The 22,680-nt window shown below is 55.7% G+C and overlaps 2 protein-coding genes and 1 long non-coding RNA gene across 15 annotated transcripts in view; 1 reads left to right on the top strand and 2 right to left on the bottom strand.

The window, feature by feature from the left end:
• The window catches only part of CHDH (choline dehydrogenase), a 35,389-nt gene extending 27,885 nt beyond the window's left edge, over positions 1-7,504 (top strand). For 8 of the 13 annotated variants that reach the window (XM_023755691.1, XM_023755688.1, XM_023755686.1 and 5 more), the window contains 5 exons: positions 381-645; positions 1,558-1,692; positions 4,602-4,744; positions 5,143-5,245; positions 5,981-7,504. In XM_023755691.1, coding sequence (XP_023611459.1) covers positions 381-645; positions 1,558-1,692; positions 4,602-4,744; positions 5,143-5,245; positions 5,981-6,399 — 1,065 coding nt within the window. In that variant the 3' untranslated portion in view covers positions 6,400-7,504. Of the gene's footprint in view, positions 1-380; positions 646-1,557; positions 1,693-4,601; positions 4,745-5,058; positions 5,246-5,387; positions 5,528-5,980 lie in introns of those variants that run through there. The other 5 variants (XM_023755693.1, XM_023755694.1, XM_023755695.1 and 2 more) reach the window with 5 other exon arrangements.
• On the bottom strand, positions 583-4,220 carry LOC106697560. Its single transcript, XR_002829805.1, has 3 exons — positions 4,117-4,220; positions 1,299-1,453; positions 583-684 (listed from the first exon to the last, which is right to left on the bottom strand). It is a non-coding gene; the product is annotated as an uncharacterized LOC106697560 (long non-coding RNA).
• A 3,260-nt stretch (positions 7,505-10,764) lies between the features above and the next one.
• The window catches only part of CACNA1D (calcium voltage-gated channel subunit alpha1 D), a 289,303-nt gene continuing 277,387 nt past the window's right edge, over positions 10,765-22,680 (bottom strand). Inside the window, 8 exon segments of the mRNA XM_023755748.1 lie at positions 10,765-12,280; positions 13,235-13,555; positions 15,044-15,165; positions 17,816-17,979; positions 19,399-19,548; positions 20,973-20,999; positions 21,676-21,782; positions 21,784-22,044. Coding sequence (XP_023611516.1) covers positions 11,987-12,280; positions 13,235-13,555; positions 15,044-15,165; positions 17,816-17,979; positions 19,399-19,548; positions 20,973-20,999; positions 21,676-21,782; positions 21,784-22,044 — 1,446 coding nt within the window. The 3' untranslated portion in view covers positions 10,765-11,986.

The following is a 22,680-nucleotide window of genomic DNA, read 5'->3' as shown; positions in this document are numbered from 1 at the left end:
TGTTCGCAGGGCTTAGCTGGGGGTGGAGGCCAGTTTAGGCACCTGCAGAGCCTGTTGTGCCCCGATAAGCGCCCCTGTGAGCCTGTCTGCTGCTCCCCACCTCGGCGCTGTCCCCGGGACCTTCCACACCTTTTCGGAAGTTGATAGGTTTTAAGAACCGTCACTGTGCTCATACTCCATATTTCTGCACTGTGCTTTTTCCCTTAGCAGTGTGCCAGGATGTCCTGCATCCCACTGCTCGCTTTATGGAAACCGCTCATTCGAGTGCGGTTTCTCATTTAAGTCCCAAGGTCCTGTTTTTAAGACCATCATTACGAACTGGCAGTCGCTGAATATTTCAGAGTATAATCATGATTTATTTATTTATTTGTGCCTGCGAGAGCCGAACATGTGGGGAGCTTTCACACAGCACCCTGGGCATCCTCTTCCCTCTTCCCACGCCGAGGCCACGTTCTCGGGTTCTGTCTGCCTTTGGGAAGGGAAGTGTGACCTGCTGGGCCCGCTGCCTCTTCCAGGCTTATGCCAGCAAGGAGGTGATTCTGAGTGGAGGTGCCATCAACTCCCCGCAGCTGCTCATGCTTTCTGGCGTCGGCAACGCAGACGACCTCAAGAAGCTGGGCATCCCCGTGGTGTGCCACCTTCCGGGTGAGTTTCCTCCTCCACTGCTCCTGGAGGGTGTCTCTGCTAAACAGAACGGTTTATTGTATTTTATTAGTATGGACTGGGGAGGGGACAGGAGTCGGTGCTTTTCAGAACTGTCCCACTTCTCATGGGCCTGAAGGTCCCCTGGGACCCCAAGTCTTTGGGTTGCTCTCCTCCCGTCCCTGGCCATCCTATCCCACTGAGAGGCGAGGCCCTGTGGCAGGGAGCATCTGCCCGTAAAGCCTCCTGGGCCAGGCTCCGCAGGTCACCAGGGCAGCTCTGTGCTGAGGGGTCCAGGCCTCTCTGCTTTCCATCCCCAGTCCTCCCCACTTGCTCTGATGTTAAAGATGCTAACTCAGTGCTCCTGGGTATGCTTCTCACATGAAGACAGTTCTCCAGGCCTGAAATTTATTTTACAAACTGTCTTTGATGCCCTTTGGGGCCTGTCCCTTTTGCCCTCTCTTATAACCCAAGCTCCCAGAGGCCTGGCCGTTCTGCATTGAGGCTTCCTCCTAAGGGGTCTGTGCAAGTGCTGGGCCATGACAGTGACCTGCCCAGCATCCCCTGGAGCTCCCGTCTGCACAGCATGAGGGGGCCTGCTTCCCCCGGCCAGGGGTGAGGCTGGGGCTGTTCAGTGACAGCTTCCTGAGCAGTACCTGCTGCACACGTGGGCCCTGCCCTCAGGGAGGGTGCTGCTTGGCAGGAAGGCAACTGGATGGGTGGCTTTGGCAACATCTGAGAGGGCTGGACTTGGCCAGGAGTGCAGAATGGTGTCCCTGGGAGGTGACCCGGCGCCCGAGCAGGAACTGGCCTGCAGATAAATAGGGGAGAAGTTTTCAAAACCAGGGGGATGTTGAGAGGTCAGCTAAGCTCCCCTTGGTAGCCATTGCTCCTCACCACTCCCTCCTATTTCAGGAGTTGGTCAGAACCTGCAAGACCACCTGGAGATATACATCCAGCAGGCGTGCACCCGTCCCATCACCCTCCACGCAGCGCAGAAGCCCCTGAGGAAGGTCCGGATTGGTCTGGAGTGGCTCTGGAAGTTCACAGGTTGGTAGAGATGGTCTGTGGTCATCATGAGGTGCTGAGCAAGGGCTCTGGCCCCAGATTGCTGGTTTGAAGCTGAGCTCTGCCATTGGCCTCAGCTCTTTGAGCCTCAGCTTTCCCATCTGAAAAATGGGATACACAGTTCCTGCCTGACAGGCTGGTGTGAGGACCAGACTCGGTAGCACAGGGCCTGACCTGGGTGAGACTCCTCAAGGGCTGGGTGCTGCTCTGCCCTGCAGATGGATGGGGATGGCCGTGTGCTGGACACCATGAGGTGGCCAAGGAGCCAGGAGAAAAGGCACTGGGTGCTGGACTATAGAATCAGCACCCATTGCTTAGTTAGAAAACAAATGGAGAAAGTAGAGGAGAACCAAGATGGTGGCTTAGGTAAAGGTGGTACTCGCCGCTCCCACAACCACATCAAAATTACAACTAAAATACAGAACATCACGCAGAACCGCCCGAAAGCTGGCTGAAGGGAAGTCCTACAACTAGAGAAGTAAAGAAAACAGCACAGGGAGGCTGGTAGGAGGGGCGGAGGCACGGAACGGCCGGTCTGACACCCATGTGTGGCACCTTTTTTCAGTTGGGAGGAATAGCTCAGCTGTAGAGGTCTCCCGAGAGGAGCAAGGGGTCCCAGCCCCATACCAGACCCCCAGCCCAGGGTTCCAGAGCTGGGAAGAGAAACCTCTCTAACTTTGGGCTGTAAAAACCAGCGGGGATTGTGGCTGAGTGACAAGGAGGCAATTCCTCTTAAAGGGCCAGCACATGAACTTACACAGACTCGCTCCATCTGAGCTTGGTGCTGGGGCAATGGCTCTGGGGGAGCCAGGGACTTATGGGGAGGAACTGGATTGCCTAGTCTCTGAGCAAGAACTCAGGGGTGCTCGCAGGGGTCACTGTTCCTGTGCTAAGACCTCCCATTGCAGAGCTGACTGGCAGTGATATCTGAGTTTCCATCAGCTTAGCCTACATCGTTTGCTCTGCCCTGGTGATTCCCTGAGACCCAGCCACATCCAATTTGCAGCAGCTTTTCCATATGAATGGCCTGTCCTGGCTCAGGCATCAGACTTTTCTAAAATCTCTCAAGCAAGCAAGAGCTGGTGTCAGCATGCCCAATACCTATCCATAAGAGGCCCAAGACAGTTTGGCCTCACCTGGGCACTTCCGGACCCAACACAAGTGGCGGCCACCTGTAGGTCGCTCTGTGGCTCTTGCAAGGTGGCCCCAGGCAGCGGCTGACTTTGCACCTTTCGGGAGACCCCAGAGCCAGTGCACCCACTGGACAGCTTCAGACCATGCCAGGTTATAACTACACATCCACAAGCAGCACACTCACGGGCACTCGGTGAGCACCCAAGTCCCACTGAAGCAAGTCCTGCTCCATAGGGCTGTCTCCTGCACAGCAGCTCTCCCACTGCAGTCACAGCTGATCCTCACAGCCAATTGGCCAACAGCGATTAAGACTCAACTACAAGGCTAGGTGCACCCCTTGTGGGCTGTGTGCACAAAGTGCCCAGCTCAGGTGACTGGGGAGGCTGAGCCACTGGGCCCTACAGGACACCTATTGGACAAGGCCACTCTGCCAATTCCAGGAGAAGAGTAGCTTTACATAATACATAGAAACAAACACAGGGAAGCCGCCAAAATGCAGAGACAAAGAAACATGTCACAAATAAAAGAACAGAAGAAATCTCCAGAAAAAAAACTAAATGAAATGGAAGCAAGCAAACTACTAGGTACCATCAATCGCATTTATGGGGGCGCTGGAAGCAGAAGAGAGCGAGCAAGATACTGTAACTTATTTGAAGAAATGACAGAAAACTTCCCCTACCTGGTGAAAGTAATAGACTTACAGGTCCAGGAAGTGCAGAGTCCTAACCAAGAGGAACCCAAAGAGGCCCACACCAAGACACATCATAATTAAAATGCCAAGGGTTAAAGACAAAGAGAGAATCTTAAAAGCAGCAAGAGAAAAACAGCAAAAGCAGAAAAAAGATAAAAAATATGATAAAATGGTAATAAATACATATCTTTCAACAATTGAGTCTGAAAAGAAAAATAAATGAACAAAGAATCTAATGAATAAAATAGACTCAGAGGCATGGAAACAGGGAACAGACTGACAAATCTGGGGCGGTGGAGATTAACCAAAGAACTGAATATGCATACATGCATTACCTATAGACACAGACAATAGGGCGGTGAAGGCTTGGGGCAGGGCAGGAACTGGATAGAGGGGAGCAATGGGAGGAAAATGGGGGAACATCTGTAATACTCTCAACAATAACGATTTAAAGAAAAATAAAAGCAGAAAAAGACAAAAACAAATGGAAAATGCTGAGTTTCCATAACTTTGAGTTTGGCCAGGAAATGGTGCTTTGAAATCCTATTCATTCACTCAGCACCTGTTCCTCACAAACTTACTGAGTGCTAGAGGGTGAGAAGTCCCAGGAAGGCAGGTATCCTCCGGCAGTAGCACTCGGATGGGGACAGTGGAAAGAATCGTGTAACCACGCTCAATGTTAAGTTCTGTGAGAGAAAGACCAGGGGATCTGAGAGGCAGGAAGAGTATGTGCAAAGGCGCCTGGACTAGGCATCTCATTAGTTGGGCCAGAGATTGCAACACGTGGTAGGAGGTTAGAGGGGAGAGGGCTCGGTCACGAGGAGTACAGGACAGGCCAGGTTAGGGTTACCTGTGGGACACGAGGCCTCACAGTCCAGTCTCAGTGGTGGAGTCAGGGGGAGAGGAAAGCTGAAGACTCTCGACAGGTAGACAGGCAGCTGACATTGGAAGCTGTGGTGCCAGTGAGCCCACCTGCGGGGAGAGGAAGGACAGGTAGGATCCTGCACCGGGAGCCTGAGGCCGGCCCACATGCCCTGCTCTGACTGACTTCTCTTCCAATCCTCAGGGGATGGAGCCACGGCCCACCTGGAAACAGGTGGGTTCATCAGGAGCCGGCCTGGGGTCTCCCACCCAGACATCCAGTTCCACTTCCTGCCGTCCCAAGTGATTGACCACGGGCGTGTCCCCACCCAGGAGGAGGCTTACCAGGTGAGCAGACAGTCTCATCTTTTCCATCTTCCCCCACTGCAGCAGGGCCTTCAGGGTGGGGACTGCACAAGCCTGTGCCCCTGCAGCTGCTCAGTACGTCTCAGCTTAGGGCAGATGCTCTTGGTACTGAGCACTAGCAATGGACCAATGGCACCAACTCTGCCCAGGGCTTGCCAGCTCCTGAAAATTTTGGCCATTCAGTTATAGAGGCAGGAGTGATTCATCAAGGTGGTTTTTAATCACTGTGGAGGGTGGGCAGGTAAGATGCAGGCAGATGCTAAAATATAGCTGCTTTTAATGGACTTTGGCTATAGAGGCCCACCCACAGGAAACCTGGGACCTCTCTAAACGGAGTTGGGGGGCTGATGGAAGTGACTGCTCCCTCTGGATTCACCTAGGTGCATGTGGGGACCATGCGGGGCACGAGTGTGGGCTGGCTCAAACTGCGAAGTGCCAACCCCCAGGACCACCCTGTGCTGCAACCCAACTACTTGTCCACAGGTAACTCCCCAGCCACCTCTGTGTGCCCCAGGCCTGCGCCTGCTGGTCACTGACTGAACGACTGCTTTTATGGGTTTGTTCCTGAACCACATTTTCTGAGACACAAGTCACTCTCTGTCTTCCCTCCGCCCCATCATTCTAGTCTGTACACTTGCACACGCTGCTGTGTGGTGCCCGGGGCCCCTTGAAGTAACCACATGAGGAGAGATGTGCAGCTTTCAAAGCAACTTACCGGAGGTTCAAGGCGGCGGCCTGGCTGTGTACACACAGCTCACAGAGCACTTTTCCTGCTGTGACTGAACATCCTTTAAAAGCGAATTCTATTCCCCGGCCTGCCTCTCTGCACACAGCAACAATGAGCGCTCCCCCTCCGGCAGGTTCTGCCCAGTAATAACGTGTGGGGCCCTCACAGCCACGCGGTGGCAGAGGCAAGGTGTGAGGTCTGATTCCTAACGTGCAGATCAAATCCAGATCCCCATTCACACCCGGGGCCTCTGAGGCAAGCTGTGTCTGTCTCGCATGCTCTCTGTTTGGGCTTCATGGGACTCTGCTCGGTTGCACGTCACCGCCTGTGGGTAGGGCAGGAACTGGATAGGCCCCACGCAGCCTGGTGGCCGGGACCTCCGCGTCCTGACAGGTCTCCCCTCAGGCAGCTGATGAGCCTTTCCCAGCCCAGAGTCTGCCTGCAAGGCCAGCATGCTCAGAGGACGCTCACCTGTGTCTTCTCCTCCACAGAAGCCGACATTCACGATTTCCGTAATTGTGTGAAGCTGACCAGAGAAATTTTTGCCCAGGAAGCCCTGGCACCGTTCCGGGGAAAAGAGCTCCAGCCAGGAAGCCACGTGCAGTCCGATGAAGAGATAGACGCCTTTGTGCGGGCAAAAGCGGACAGCGCCTACCACCCCTCGTGCACCTGCAAGATGGGCCAGCCCTCCGACCCCACCGCCGTGGTGGATCCGCAGACCAGGGTGATTGGGGTGGAAAACCTCAGGGTGGTCGACGCATCCATCATGCCCAGCGTGGTCAGCGGCAACCTGAACGCCCCCACGATCATGATCGCAGAGAAAGCAGCTGACATCATCAGGGGGCGGCCTGCACTCTGCGACAAGGACGTCCCTGTGTACAAACCCAGGACCCTGGCCACCCAGCGTTGAGGCAGTCGCTGCCTGAGAAGCCCCCCAACCAGCCAAGAGAGCCCTTGCTCCAAATGCTCTTTCCTGAAACTCTCTAGAATGTTAGGGTTCAATGGCAGAGAACTGGACAATTTCTTAAGAAGTGAGACCAGTCCGGTCAGTGAGCCAGGCTCCTCTCCCCATGCCTGGTGCTGTGGGCCTTTGGGGAAAGGCCAGCATTCTGGCAGGAGGCCCACGGAAGACTCGGCTCCTACCTGGGTCCCCTCCAACCTGGGGGCCTGCTGCCTTCCTCCTTCCTGGTGGGGCTGGAGGAATGTGTCCTCTCCCAGGCCCCTCAGAGAGCAGGCTCTGTGCAGAGGCTGGGTGCTGCCTGCTCCAAGGGGGCACCCCCACCTTGGGCTGAGCTGTGGCTGAGACCAGGAGGCCTGCCGACGTTGGGGGGTGCAGCCGGGACTTGTGCCTAAGCCTGCAGTGCCTGTTCAGAGGGAGCGCTGCCTGCGGGGTGGGGTGAGGGACAGCACCAGCCTCTCCACTCTCCTCGGCTCCCTGATCTCACCCCCAGAGGGAGGCATGAGCTGGTGCTCAGAGGGGCCGGCAGCCCCCTGCCTGGTTCCTACTGCACACAGTCAGCCTGACGAGAGGATTTCTGGGTCTTGTTCAAGGAGAGAAGTGTCTGCAAAGACCCCTTGCCACTACAGGTTTCACGACTTTGCATTTTAGACGAGTTTCTTGTTACCAGGAAACCTGGAACCCAGAGCAAACCCCACATACCAGACCTCGCTCCATGCCAGGCCGTGAAGACACTTTCCCCCGGCGCTGGGCAAGGCCGGCTCATTCTCATTCTCCAGGTGTCCGTGGGAACAGAGCAGAACGGCCTGCGATGGACCGCAAAGGCGGTCAGTAAAACTATGCGGCCTGGTCCTGCAAAAATGCGATTGAGAGAGAAAAGGAAATGGTCAGATTTGAGTTTGGGGTGGTGGAAGAAACCAGATACAGGCAGCATTGAAAGCAGTCCTTTGATCTTTAAATTTCTCCTAATTCAATAATGTAATCCAATAATTTATTTTGAACTGAGATATCTTTTCCAGACTGTTCTTACAAGGTAATAAACTAAATGCATTTTGGATTGATTGTTTTTAAAGTTATTCGAAGCCACAGTCTGTGGCAGGTAACGAAAGAATTGCTATGTGGACGTCTGCCATGCTGGGCCCAGAATGAGGGAGGGAAACGGGACATTCCGGCTTCTCCCAGGACCAGAGTGGACGGAGGTGGCTTGGAGGCCTGACAGGCACACGTGTGTTTCTGAGAAAGACCTTCCAGAAAGGCAGGAGGAAGAAAACCCCCTCTCCTTCCGTTAAGTCATACCTGCGTCCTGCTTTATTTTCTGTTCCACGCAAGGGTCAGGGAAGAAAATTCTACATCTGCCACGAGATTTCTCCTAGAGAGGCTGCCGCTGTGGCTGGGGCTGCCATCCTCGGGGTCTGGGAGCCACCTGCAGGGCGAAGGAGCAGCAGGAGCGCGGGTGCGGGTGCCAGCCCACTGCTCCGAAGGCCAAGAAGAAGTTAGGTGCGTGGGGTCCGGGTGACGGCACTGACCTCGGTGCTGGTATGGCAGGTGCACGGCCATTCAGTTCTGCCATTGTGTCCTGGGGATGGTCCCGTCTCCAAGACAGTGGCTTGTTGCTACTGTGGCTGTGCTGTAAGTTAAGCAAATAACACATCCGCGGCCCCCTTCCCACTCTTGCATTCGGGGCCTTGTTCCTACGATCACACAGTTTAGCCACCACAGAAATAAGTTTCAAAAGAGAAGACAGAGTCACATGTCAGAAACCCACAGAGGTTCAGACCGGGGATGGAATATTCTGACTCAGAGCAGCGTCCCCTGGGTCCCGACAGCCGAGCGCTGTGGCCGTCGGGGCAGAGTGAGCAGCGGCCACGTCACAACCACCAGGCTGCCTGCAAGTTCCACTGCCACGGGGACCCTGCCGCCTGAGGGAAGGCTGTTGCCTGAGGAAGCCAGGGGGGCAGAAGGTGCCGACCAGAGGTGGGGCGAGGAGCCAGCCAGGCTGCTGCAGAGGCTGGGCCGCAGTGAGCCCCCAGGACTGCCCCTCAGTCTCGCCTGCCCCCCAAAGTTCCCAGGAGACAAGGCATATCATTTTAGAGAAATAAAGGCTTTTTAACAAAGACAGCATAGCTGGAGTCTGTTTTGAGTGGGGGTAGACTGCCCATTAAATCCCTGAGAAAAAGCCTGCAGTAGCTAAAAAAAAAATGAATGTAATTGACAAAAAATGGTTTAAAAGCATAAAAGCTGCATTTGTGTCCAGGGTCCAGGCTCTGAGGAGCGCTGACCCCTCTGAAGAAGCCTGTGGTTAGGCCGATGAATCAGCAGACGGTCTCCCTGACCGAACGAGGGCTGACACGCAGGTAGGAGCAGCTGCCCGGGGAACGACCTCCTTTTCCCAGCGCACCAGCAAGAACCGGCATTTCCCCACATTCAGGCAGATTCTCCTCTCCAGCCAAACCACGTCCCTCCACCCACAGGTCACTTCCCATTTCCACTGATCAACTCAACATCAGATCTAACACCCAGATCCGTTTCTCTTAAAAATCAGGGGAAAAACCACACAACCTCTTCACTGGCCGGTCTCGAGACCCAGGCAGTCCTCTCATTTCATCGCCTGTCACCGTCCTCAAGACCACGCTCCGCTTGGTCCCATGGTGGAAGCGAGGGCCCCAGGCTTGCTCCTCAGTCTCGCCTGCCCTCAGAGTCCCCAGGCGACGAGACATATCATTGTAGAGAAGTAAAAACGTTTCCACAAACGAAAGCGTAGCTGGAGTCTGTGCTGAGCTGGGTCGTCGCGTAAAGGAGCCGGAGCTGCGCGTGACTAATTTTTGGAACAAATTGACCGCCCGTCATAACAACAAAAACCTTTGTAGGAAAGCAGATGATTGGCAAAGACACTTACTCGCATGGTGTAGCCTATTAAAGCAACAGCAACATGAAATAAGCGGCCCTGGTTTCTTTCACCTGCACAGGGTCAGCAATAAATGCGGCTTGTCCAGCAGGTCAAGCCCACACTGTGCACCGAGGCGCTTCCTGGCCTGCACCACCCACCCTTCCTGGCCTTGGGCTAACGCCGCCACATCTTGGAATCGACCTGGGAAGCACCATCCGGCCAAGTCTGGATGGAAACCACAGAGACAGTTGTCAACGAGGCTCCTGCTTGCTGATAGTTACGTCAGAGCTGCCATTCCCACTTTGTGATACTATGAAAAACACAGGTTAAAGAAACTAAAGACTACTCCTGGGGACACAGCAAAGTGACATTTTTTTTTAGGGGACGGAAGGGGAACCAAAAGAAAAGACTTTTAATCATAAAACTTTCCTAAAACAAAGGGGAAAAAAAAAACATGCTCTACAACTTCAAATTTTTCTTACAAAGAAAAATTTAATGTTAGGTGAGAGGTTGAACCAGGCTTAAAGCAGACAGAGATTAGGAGTGGTGCAGCGCATAAAAATGCCCATTTTTAAGTACTGACTGGAAAACATCATTGCCTATCCCAGAAGAGTCAGTCCTGGTAGGCAATGCTGGACCGGTGATGGTAAGCCACACAATAAGACCAATACCTAAGAGAGAAACAGAGTCCGAGGAGGTGGTAACAGTGGTTTAGCCCTTTAGGAGAAACAGTGCTCTCTGCAGCTGGTATCAAGTTACCATAGGCATCGACGGAGCTACGAGAGTAAGAAAAAAATCTACACAATTACAGAACTGCCCTCACAGAGTGCCCGCCCCTTCCAAGCTCTCACTGGCAAACGCCAGCTCTTTGCAAGGAGAGCTCCCAAATACAATAAAATTATTACGCAATTTTCTTCTGAAGAACATTTTACATTTAATAAAAAAAGGATTTACGTCAAGAAATAATCATTTACAAACCTTGAAGAGTTTTTGCCTGGATCTGGAGTAAGAATGCCTTAAGAAGAGGTTTGTAAGGTCTTCATAACAAAGTATTGTTATTTACAAAAAAAAGAAAACATTAACAGGATGTCTATTTAATATTTAAAAATTTTGAACCCAAAAATTGCTACCTGTTTTTTTTTTTTTTTGACTGCAGAGAATCCCTGCCAAGGTAACTTGACAAAGTCAGCATTATGCCGTGAACAGAAAAGGAAGCCTTGCCGGGTCTAACGATCCCAAAGTGGGTTTTCTCGGGAAGTACAATCGCAGGGGGAGTGCATTCTAGTGAAAACGTCAGCCCTCATTCAGTTGCATATAAAAGCCCTCGGAGAGAACACACAGTACAGCAATGTTTTGTAAAAAGGCAACGATACTATTTGTCCGGACCCCGATCTTCTAACCCTCTAAGGATCGCGTCACTTTGCTTCCTTCACCCCCCGCCCCCAGCATTCCTCACTAGTATTTCCTAAGACAAGCAGCCTCACCTCTCCCAGGGGACACGAGCAGAGGGACTTCATTCACCTGTAAGAACGTTCTGTGTGGGCAGGTGAGAAAACCCACCACGAGGAATGCCACGGGGTCAGTCTTGTCCTGAACTTACGGGGAAGGGGGTTACAGTAAAACCGCCCGTGGTGGAGCAAAAGGTACCCTCTCAAGTCACAGCACTCTTGCCCAGGGAGAAGACTGCAAAGAGTCATCGGGAGTATCTTATAGGGACTCAAAATACTTTAGAAAAATCTATCTAGTGTCAAGTTCTTTTGAACTTAAAATTTCACCCCCAAAAAGATTTTTCACTGAATAAATGAGAATTGGCTCAATTTCTCCTACTTCCGTGTAGTCCGAGTAAAAATACCAATGATTTCTAGATTTCAGTGGGGGGAACTACAATTATTAGGACCCATGGATATTGCTGCAGTTCAAATACGATACAATAATTACAAAATATAGACCATCTCTTTACAAATACAAATTATCGTATATTACAAGTCATGTACAGTAAGTCTAAGTTTTAAACAAACTAGCGTATCTAAGTTGACCTGGCTGCGAGTGCATTAGGATTCCAGTTTACGGCTGCCCTTGGCCTGACAGTCAGAAACCGACCATCTGCGCGGCGCGCTCCCGTGCAAACTGGTGTCACGGAACGGAAAACCTTGCCTGTGAGGTCCTGCTTCCCTCTGCAGAGGACGGCTGGTGGGTAGCCCTGACTGACTGTGTTTCAGAACAGGAGCCAGGAAGCAGGGTGTCTGGGAGGGAGATGCTGGGCCCAGTGAATGTCTGATATGCTAGACCGATGGCTGAGGTAATGACACAGGCACGGTGATCGTCATCACCTTTAACCTTCCCCACCGCGCCTGTGGGCGGTGGGCACGGGCAAGTGCCCCGCGTGGGCTGTGAACAAGAGGGCAGGCTTGCCCGGCGCCCGTCCTCCGTGCACGGGCGGGACCTGCTGTCCCCGCAGCTGGGGCTCAGCTCTGAGCACAGCTGTTCCCTACAGGTTTATGGCTTCCTTGAGGCATGACATCACCTGCACGAAAGTCTAATTGAACACGGACTTCACACTAGTGCCTAAACTTTCCTAACTATGAGGCACTTTTTCCCTGGCCCTCGGGCACCCCACCTGAGGGCAGAGCTAGTCCGCCCCCCCACTGGGGGCTACAGGGTGGTGATGCAGATCATTTCATCTGCTAGGTCCTCCTCCTCCCTCCCCAGGTCTGGCTCTTCGTCGCTGTAACCTGGCCCGAAGTCCTGGAGCTCGTAGTCCTGGCGGCTCGAGTCGGGGCTCACGTCCCCGTTAGCCCCGGGGTGCACGGTCCCGTTCAGCAGGTGGCTGGCTGCACTCTCCATCTCGTCGATGGTTAGGTCACAGGCATCGGCAATTTCGTGTTTTGTCGCCGACACAAATTTTGGGTCCCTTGCATACCGTCCTAAGCCTTCGGATATCAGGACCTGCGCAGGGAAGAGGATCGACGGCATGAATGGGCTGTAAAGCTCTGCGGGGGGACAAGGACAGAAAACCCACCTCAAGCACAAATGCACCTCGCGGCCAGCCGTGTTCGCCAGATCTCGTGGACATGGCTTTGGCTTTGAAATATCACGAAGCTCAGAAACTATACAATTCAGTGGTTCTCAACCTTCTGGCCCTTTAAATACAGTTCCTCATGTTGTGACCCAACCATAAAATTATTTTCGTCGCTACTTCATAACTGTAATGTTGCTACTGTTATGAATCGTAATGCAAATATCTGATATGCAGGATGGTCTTAGGCGACCCCTGTGAAAGGGTCGTTCGACCACCAAAGGGGTCGCGACCCACAGGTTGAGAACCACTGCTATACATAGCCCAACAAGAATGAAACCCACTGGGGAAGACAAGACTCTCTTAGTGTCAACGGGTAACAGTCGCAGGAACAGCACGTGACCCCAGGGACAGCTGTTGATGAGGCTCGGCAGTGACTAGTGGGTCTACCAGTGATGGCGAACCTATGACGCGTGTCAGAGGTGACACGCAAACTCATTTTTTTGGTTGATTTTTCTGTTAAGTGGCATTTAAATATATAAAATAAATATCAAAAATATAAATCTTTGTTTTACTATGGTTGCAAATATCAAAAAATTTCTATCTGTGACACGGCACCAGAGTTAAGTGAGGGTTTTTCAAAATGCTGACACGCCGAGCTCAAAAGGTTCGCCATCACTGGTCTATACTCATGCTGTCGGCACCATCCTTGCTGCTAAGAAATGGTGGAGCCAGATCAGAAGCGAGGTAGCCCGGCTCCAGACCCTCCCGCCCTCGGCCCTCTGCCCACCGCCCGCTCCTGCTCTGAGTGGTTCTCAGGACGCCACCCCGGCTGTGCCTGTCCCAGGCCGGCCCTCCCTGGGCAGCGGGTGAGCTACACTCACGGCCTCCACCAGGCTGTCCGCGCTCCTCTGCTTGTCGCTGTTTTTGCTGTGGAAGCTGCTGGGGACCGTCAGGCTGGCTGGTGTGAAAGTCCGGTAGGAGATTCCAGGCTCGTCCGTGTACCAGGAGCTGCGGTGCAGGGAGGGCAGGCTGCCGTTGACCTGGTCCAGGACCTCTGACGGCTCCACCTGGATCAGGGGGGTGTAGCACGGCGCCCAGTCCCGATACGGAGGGGTCGCTGGAGGGGTGGCCCACGAGCGGGTCGAGTGGCTCGGCGAGTACTTCTGGGCTCTGCTTGAATCTAGGCCTGCGACTGCCATGACCTGAGGAGACAGGGAGCGGGGAGACGGGGTCCTCAGCGGCCTGGGCTCGGGCCTCGCACCTCGGCCCTGCACGAGGCACTGCTCTGGGGGCAGCCCCGGCCAGGACCGTGAAAGCGCGCCGAGTCAATCACGTGATCGGCAGTGGGAAGTGGGCTTTCCAACAGACTATATTTTCTTTTCCCCAAATCCATTTCCTATGACTGTTCCCAAGAAAAACTGAAATTGTTTCAGAACGACAAAGCATCAGGGAAGACATACAAGCCAGGCATGTGAACATGGCAGCCAGGCACTTGGTTGAAACGTGGAAGTACATTCAGGGCAAGCGCGCAGGGATGCCCAGCTGTTCTCTGCTCTAGCGCACGTGCGCACGGCGGCCCCTGCCTGCTCTGAAGCCCCGGGCACAGGCCTTGCTTCTCCACCTCTGTGGCACCACGGCTCTGCACAGGGCACCCCAGCTCTGCACAGGGGAACCCAGCCCAATCTCATGGGCAGCACAGGCCCTTGGCCTCACGGAAGCCATGCCCACCAGGGAGCCGTGCAGACAGCAGCTGGGCCTGCCGGGGGCTCAGGGAGGGAAGGCATCCTGGCATTCGATGGCCTGGGCCTTCCCAGGCTTGTCCTTCGTCCCGGACAAAGCAGGACACAGATCAAAATGAACGTACACACTGAGGACAAAGGAGTACGGAGCGGCAGAGAGACGCAAATAGACGATTGGAAATGTCAGCTACCGATCATGTGCTCCGGACACTCAGGATGGGAAACCTGCCCGAGCGCTGGCTCCGCACATTCACAGAGCGGACGCCTGACCAGGTAACCCCTCCGCCTGCACCCCCCTCCCCCCCTCGCACAGTGGACAGCATCTCTGATGTGCTCTTTCAGAAAGAAGTCCATGTCCTTGAGGCAAAGCCCTGGTGAGCGGTTCCGGCCCCCGCTCCCTCCTGTCCAGCACTCTCACTGTGGAGGGGTCCTTCTCCCTGGGCCACGCTCCCCTCGCAGGCAGGGTTGGGGGCTCACCCACCCCGTGAGCACAGAACCCTGCCCACAGAGGGCTCCATAAATGAAGGAAGAACCTCTCAGAGCAAATAAGGGGCACTGCTGGCTGTTCAGGGTGGTCTAGTGGCCGCCACTCCCCGCCTTGTGAGCTGTACCCAGGCCCTGTCTTCATCGCTGAGGGAGACGTGGGGAGAAGTCGGTGCCTAGACAGAGAGCCCAGCTTGGCAGGTGGCAGCCTTGGACTCAAATGCCAGCGTGGTCACTCACCTCCTGTGGGGGCTCAGGCACTCACCTACCCTCAGTTATGTTTTCTCATCCATGTGATGGGGTTGGTGACAGTGTCTATTCGCAGGGCTGTCACACAATGGAACCCAGTGTATGGGAGGGTTCTCTCCCTCCCCCTGGGGCTGGCAGCCAAGAGGAAGGGGGTGTCTGAGGGGGTCCCACACAGGGTGCCCATGGAGCCATCGGGGCAAGGCCCGGGGGCCGGCTCACCTGTTGCTGCATCAGGTGCAGAGGCAGGGCCGTGCGGTGGGGAAAGGTGGGGGACGGCGGGACCTCCTCCTGGCTGCTCTGCCGGCGCAGGCACTCGAAGTTGAAGGAGGATCTCCGATGCGCTGAGGGGGAAGCACAGGAGCAGCTGTGGAACCAGCTCTCCGGCAGGACCAGGGCCAGGAGTCCCGGTGGCCACCGAGGCCAGCGGGGAGCCCCGGAGACAGCAAGCGATGGAGGGAGGATGAGGAAGAAGCCCACTGAGGTGTTTTAAGTGCAAGCTGTTCTGCCACAGCCCCTGCCCTACATGTGGTGGGGACCAGGCATCGCAGGCAAGAGCACAGCCTTGCTCTGGAACCCATGGCCCCTGCCGACCGCCCCGCTCACTCCCACCTCCAGGCTCCCTAAGCGTCTCTGGGCCTGAGGTACCTCCGGGTGCTCCTGCGTTCACACCTCTGCCTTAAAGGGAGGGACTTGCTACCTATCGGCTCAGCCAGGCAAGGAGAAGAGCCTCTTGCTGGGGAAGAGCCAGCTTCTCCAGCACTGAGGACAAGACAAAAGAACAACTCGAACTTTAAAGAACGTGCTTGTCGCTTTGAATAGAGGCTGATGCACAGGGTGAGCGATGGCAAGAGATCCAGAGCTTGCAGCTTCGTGGGGTGCCGGCACAGGAGAGCCATGTGGTCCAGGGTCCCCCAGCACAGGCCACAGGCCTCCCCCGGGAAACCGCCACGGGAAGGGGAGGCGTTTCAGGAACCCACCTGGTCCCCCGAGACAGTGGGTGGCCTGGTCTCCTCAGCAGCTCCTTTTCTGACCTCTGCTTCCTGAGCTCACAGGGCCTGCTCAAAACGCCACCCCCTAATTCCTGAATTGGAAACTGCAGACACCAGCTGGTTCTGTGAGGCCCTGCCCCCCAGTGCGTGAAGCCCAGAGGAACAAGGCAGAGGGCCCTGCGGGGCGTGCTGGGGCCTCCTCGTGGGACAGCCGCCCTCCACGCACCACGGGGACCGATTTCACAGTGTTCTAAGGAGGAAGGCTGTCTGATCCTTAGTCCTAGGATCAGATGGGGGGGAAGTGGGGTGTGGAAACTCAGGGCCAGGAAAGGAAAACCACACCCCTCTCCCTGAGAGTGCCTTTCGGTTTTGAAAAGGGGTCCACACACCCCCACTTCATCTCCTCTGGTCACACCCATCTCTGCTGGAGGAAGTCACCCTTCTGAGGCTGAGAACATCGGCTGGGGAGCTCCATGCTCTCCCCGCCCAAGCTCTGAACCTGCAGGCAGTAAAGCAAATAAAATACATTTTCTTTATTTGCCCTTGCAAATACAGAGGGCAGCTGCTCGTGTCCACTCAGTTCCTCACGTCCGAGGGGCAGCATCTGTGCATGGCGGGCATTAACGCAGCCGCCAAAGGGAGGGCCCGGGAAGGCCATGGACTCACAGGCACGGGCCTCCACCCAGCTCACTGCATTTGCGTCATCCAGTATTTATGGAGGCCAGAAGTGCTGTGTGTTCAGGGTGCGAAATTAAATATTAACCATGGAAATGGGTCTGATTGCACGCCCAGCAGGGGTGTGGGCGCTGGAGAGAGAGGGCCCCGGCGCCACCCAGCCATGGTCGGTATTGTGTGTGCAGTCGGCAGACTGGGAGCCGATGTGTCTTGGCTATTTTTTGGTTACTGATTAAAGTCCTGTTCAACAATATGCTTCACTCCTTAGAAACACCAGAAGTGGATATTTAACCATCGTCCAAATGCCCACATGTCCAAAGTCAAACTGCCCAGCCGGGAGCTGGCAGGGCCGCTGCTGCCGGAGCTCCTCCCGGGGGTGACCCAGATCTCCGGGCAGCGCCAGTTATGCCCCCTGCACAGGAAAACCCGGGGGGGGGGGCCCCTAACTGGTTTGGCTCAGTGGATGGAGCATCGGCCTGCGGACTGAAGGGTCCCAGGTTCGATTCCGGTCAAGGGCATGTACCTTGGTTGCGGGCACATACCCAGTAGGGAGTGTGCAGGAGGCAGCTGATCAATGTTTCTCTCTCATCGATGTTTCTGGCTCTCTATCTCTCTCCCTTCCTCTCTGTAAAAAATCAATAAAAACAAAACAAAAAAAACCCGGTGGGGCAGCAGCCAGCCCCTGCCCTTGCTCAGTGGGAGGGGATTCCCAGGCCCCACGATGGGAGCCTACCCTAGAGCTCACCACCCAGACCAAAACCTGCCCCATGGACAGAGGGCCTTGGCAGACCAGAGGCAAAGGCAAGAGGGAGGAGGGCGAAAAGGGGAGAAAGGAGACACCCTGGTGTGGCCTGAGGAGGCGGACACCAGGAACCCCAGGCACCCGGCACCCAGAGGCGTGGGCACAACAGACCTGCGCTCAGTCTAGCTCCATCCCTCCGCCCTGAGGGTGGTGACCCGACCCCCAGAGTGGCTCTGATAACAGCAGGGGTGCACATCTTGCCCACTGAGGGTGGGTCCCCAGCTCAAAGGCAAGGAAAACATGCAGAACAGCCCCTACAGGCCCTCCACGCTGGGCCACGCCAGGCCGCACGCCGTCTCCTCTGCTCCCGGAGTCAGAGCAGCGCGGACGTGGTCTGAGCTCTAACACACGGGGCACGCTGAGACAGGAGAGCCGATAGGGTCTCCAACCAGGGCCTGGCCTGGAGACTCAGGTCCCCGACATGGCAGCTCCTCATCCATCACCACCTTCCCCCAACCCCCGGGGCCGGGGGAGAGGCACATGGTCTCTGGGAGGCTTCACCCCAAACAAAAAATCTGGCCTCACATGTTGGGGTGGGAGGTAGTAGGCGTCTCCTCGGAGATCTGTGGGAATCGTAGCAAATGGGCGAGTCGTCGTCTTCCAGGAAGCCTTGCGGGTGGTGGTAGCCCCGGGGCCGCTCGAAATCCAAGCTGCTGCCTGGGTGTCGGCTGTAGTAGCTGTAGTTTTGCCTGGTGGTCAAAAGGGCAAGAGGGAGAGAAAGGGGCATGTGAGCTCCCAGTTAACAGCTTCCCATTAGCTCAGACCCCCGCCCCGGCCCACCCCTCTACAGTCCTCTCCCCACAGCAGGACCAGCTGCGAACAAGGCAGCCCTCAGCTTCACAGAAGATTCTAGAATCTAGATGGAGGACAAGGGCTGGTCCAGGAAGGCAGGCCTATGATGAATGGGGTGCTGGTGGTGTCCCCCAGGCCAGGGCAGCCTCAGGCCCGGGGCAGAGGTGGATTGCAGCTTTCCTGCAAGCTCGCGATCGCCTGCTCACTTCCTCCCCTAGAAGCCCTCCGAGCGCCTGCCCTCAGCCAGGTGCTGGGCTGGGAACCAGGACACGAAGATGCATGAAGCACGGTCCCTCCCCTCAGGAGCTGAGCTGATGCCACATGCACGACGTCTGGTGCAGACGGAAAAGGCCAGCGCCGGAGGAGAGGGGCCAGGTGGGCTGTGCTTTGGAGTGTGGGCACCTCAATGTCATTAAGGGAAGAAGCGGAGCCCTGGAGCAGGTCCTTGAAGGGAGGGTGGGACTAGGCCAGCCGAGTGGGAAAGGCGGCCAAGTGGTGGGCGTGGGGTGCAAGCGCAGTGACCAGGGAGGTCGGGCCCACTTGGTCAGGATCAGTGGTTCTGGAAGTGGGGCTGGCGGGAGGGACTGGGGGAGGGGAGGGGGCGGGAGGAACCGGGGGATGGGGGGCAGGGGGCGCGAGGGTCCAGCCATGGCTGCTGGGGTACAAGGCTAACAGTTAGAACAGCTCCGACACCAGAAGGGACCTCAGGCAGTACCACGTCCGCTCAGTGGGCCCCTGGTCCTGGTGAGATGCAATTCACAGAGAAGAGGATAGCAGGTGGCCTTGTCCCCCTGTGCTGCCCACGATGTGTCCTAAAGCAAGTGTCCCCTTTAACCTCAGACATTCTTCCTTTAGGACAGAAGCCCCGAGAGGCAGCTCTGCTGAGCGACCCCTCGATGAGAGTGGGGAACAGGAGCTGTTCATTATGACCCACCCTCCCACCCTGGCCCCAAGCGATGGGCTGGCAGAGCTGCTCGGCAGACAGAGCCCTGGCTCAGCGTGGGCGGCGCTCACGAAGTAACAGGCCTCTCAGCAGACAAGGAACGGATGAAGGCTGACCCTGCACGCCAGGCCCAGCTCTCATGTCTGGACCTTCGCTGAAGGGCCCACAGGTCCTGGGGGAAATGGTCACAGCCCGGGAGGACGGTCTCCACTCGGCCTCCCTCTGGCCCCGTTTCCCCTGCTCAGCTTTTCCTCTGGCCTGGAGCCTGTGGTCCTGTGCAGCTGAAGGTGGCCCGGGGCGTCAGCAACAGGCAGAGCACCAAGGAGAGGCAGCAGTCAGGCCTTCTGACGTCGGCCGAGCCCCGAGCCCTCACCTGCTGGAGGTGGGTGAGCTGTCCTCCTCATAGTCCTCCTCACCGCTGAAGTACTCGGGCTCCCCCAAGCAGCGGGGGTCCCTGAAGTAGCCCTGGACCTCTGGGTCTTCCCGGCAAATAGTGGGGAACTGCTCATCTCCTGAGTCGGACCTGCGTTTGGGAGAGAGGACTTCAGCACCTGGGCAGGTGGCAGCCACGCCCTGCAGCTGTGCCTCCACGTGCAGCCAGCATCCTGCCCACGCGCACCTGGCTTCTCCCTGAGCACACCTGCCTCAACCAGGACTGGGCTAAGGCCACTGGCAACAGCGCAGCGTGTGTGTGTGTGTGTGTGTGTGTGTGTGTGTGTGTGTACACGCACCAGAAGTTTCTCTCTCAGTACCTTGCATAACGCTGGTGCCAGACCACAATGACTAGGGGCTAGGGGCCTTGGGGCCAAGGAGTAGATCTAATTTGGGGAACAGAGCAAGAAAATGGCCCTCGAGACCAGCAGTCCCAGGGAAAAGATGGCTCCCAGGCCATCTGTCTGATCCCCGCTCCTTCCTACCTGGGCCCCGTGCGACTTCAGAGCCTGGGACAAAGAGACTCCCTGGCCACCCACTTCCTGCTGCATCCGACCCACACAGGTGACGGGAGTTCTGGATACAGTGTCCCAGGGGAGACTCTCATGCATGATGTCCGCCAAGTTTTCCAAGCCTGCCCGCTGCCCCGAGCTGTCCTCATGCTTCCCTGAAGCCTAGCCTTGCGGGCCTGGGTCCTCAGTAAACCAGCCGCGCCGTGACACGGCTTCCCTCCAGGGAGAGGCCCGTGCTCCCTCTGAGTGCTGTGTGCTGTACCCTCTCCCTGGCCTCAGGCCCAAGATCCCACTTGTTAAACCAGCAGACCTACTCTCCCATCACCAGCAAAACCACCAACCCACCCACTCTCACCCGCCTCCCACCCGCTCAGCGGACATGGAGCAGGTGACACTGCACGTGTTGAGGGCTGCGTGGGAGGCAAAGGAGCAAACCTGGCCCCTGGTCTCTAGGAGGCCGGGTCATGCTTTCACCAACACCCCACCGGAGGCTTGACCCCAGAAAGCAGCAGCCATTGCCCACGTCACAGGCCCGGGCACCGGTGCACAGTGGCTCTCCCTGTGCCGTCCATCCCCAAGGTCTTCAGGGTCTGGTCTGTGGGCACCTGGCACGTGAATGCCAGTCCTTGGGTGGTAATGGTCCCAGGGCTGGGAACCTTTTTTCTGCCCAGGGCCATTTGGATATTTATAACATCATTCATGGGCCACATAGAATTATCAACTTAAAAATTAGCCTGCTCTATTTGGTCAAATATTTAATAAACTCATCCCTAATGCCTTGGCAGGGCCAGACCAAATCATTTCACAGGCCTTATATGGCCCTCGGGCCTGACCCCTGGTATGTGGCAGAAAGAAGCCACTCCCCCCTCCCCCGCCTCCTGAGTGCACAGCCCTGAGCTAAAATATTGCAGGAACTTCTCATCTCTCCGCATTCAAAGAGGCCAACTGGTCACACTTATAACACACAGTATTTCACACATAAACACAGGCAGGGGGCACATACCTAATGTAAGTTTCATAATAGCGGGCTCTATCCAGGAAATGCATAACAAGGGAGGGAGGGGAGGAGGAAGGGAGAAGATAAACATTAAATATGTCCAACAGAATTTAAAATGCAGTTATACCAGGCTACTACCTAGAGCGGGGCTGGCAAACTGTGGGTCACGGGGCAAACACGGCTGCTGCCTGTTTCTGCATGGCCATGACCTAGGGGTGGTTTTTATATTTCTAAACAACTGAAAACCATCAACGGAAGAAAAATATTGCTTCACCTGTGACTCTACGATGTTCACATTTCAGTGTCCAAAATAAAACAAGTTTATCACACCGTCGTGGCTGCTTCCTCACCACAGCCGCGGAGCTGAGTCACCCAATGGACTGCAAGGTGCTCAGAGTCTGACACACACAGCCCTTCCCAGGAAGGGTCTGCCAGCCCAACCCCAAGTCTGCTGGCACAACTGGGGAGGGCGGAGTTTGCGCCTGCTGCCATTTTAAGGAGCGTATCACTCAGCAGGACACAGGATGGCCGGGGCCCGCTGTCCTTCAGTGCCTTCCTGCAGCGAGGCCCCGGAGAGGCCGTGACCTCGTGACCTCGTGGCACTCACAGGTTCCACTGCCCATGTCCACGGGGATCTCCTGCCTGTGCCAGCGCATGGGGGTGGGGGCAGACACAACATCACCACGTGCCAACACATTGTAAAGGTTACCTTTTCCGACTGGACCTTCCTTGAGGCTCATGGTCATGCTTGTGGGAGGAATCATGCCCATTTTCAGACACATGCTCAAGGCTCCCAATGCTGGGCTGCTTTCCCGGGGGCAGCTTTGGACATATTGGCATTATTGAGATTGGCATTGGTTGAGCTGGGAACTTGCTTTCCTATGGAATTATGGTTATGATGGTTATGACACACCGAATTTCCTGCTGGAGGAAACAGCGGTTTCTCAGTATCACTTGCAGGTGGAACTGAAGGCCTTTGGACATGCAGGGGACGGTGGGTGGTATTGGTCTGCTGAAGGGAATCCCTCCTATCACTATTAACATGATTGACATGGTTTCCAAGCAGGGCACCATTTCTCTGCAAAATAATGGGAGAACACACCAGGTAATTTAACAAGCATTTGATGCAGGCTAGCTACGTTAGGTCATTTTTTTCTACATGAAACACAAATTCTAGGTAAGCTCCGGAGGATGCCTGGAGAATGACCTGAGGGCCTCAATGTGTCTGCGTGGGGGCTGGTCCCCCTGAAACGAGGAAGGTTACCGATTCCTGAGCCGAGGAGCAAGCTCTCGGCTGTCACTCGCATGTGCGCTTCCAGTTGCTCCAAGTTGAGGTGACTTATACCCAGCAGGGCTGGCTGGCAGCCCCAGCGAGTGAGGTTGAATGGTAGGCATGCTCCCTGGGCTGGGGATGGGGGGACTGGGAGGCTGAGGGCCCCTGGCAGCTCAAAGAACTGGCCCGGAGAAGAAGGGGGCCGTGTGGGCAGGCAGCTGCCGGAAGCACCCAGATGCTCATCCATTCCAGCCAGTGGCTGTGGCCAAGCTCCTGGGAGCTGCCAGCGCGAGCAGAGAGTGAGCTTGGAGAGGCCAGGCCTGTCTAGAGAGTGCTGTGAGTGAGAGGCTGCTGGGGAGGCATGTCGAAGCCCTATGCCGGTGCTGCATCTCTGGCACTGCTGTGCTCATACTGCCACTGAGCTGCCACTATTCAGCGCTG

Source organism: Myotis lucifugus, unplaced genomic scaffold (assembly GCF_000147115.1).
Source record: "Myotis lucifugus unplaced genomic scaffold, Myoluc2.0 scaffold_83, whole genome shotgun sequence".
In the NCBI taxonomy this organism is placed as follows: Eukaryota; Metazoa; Chordata; class Mammalia; order Chiroptera; family Vespertilionidae; genus Myotis; species Myotis lucifugus.
Note: the sequence above shows the minus strand (reverse complement) of the source record. Positions and strands in the feature narration are given on the sequence as shown.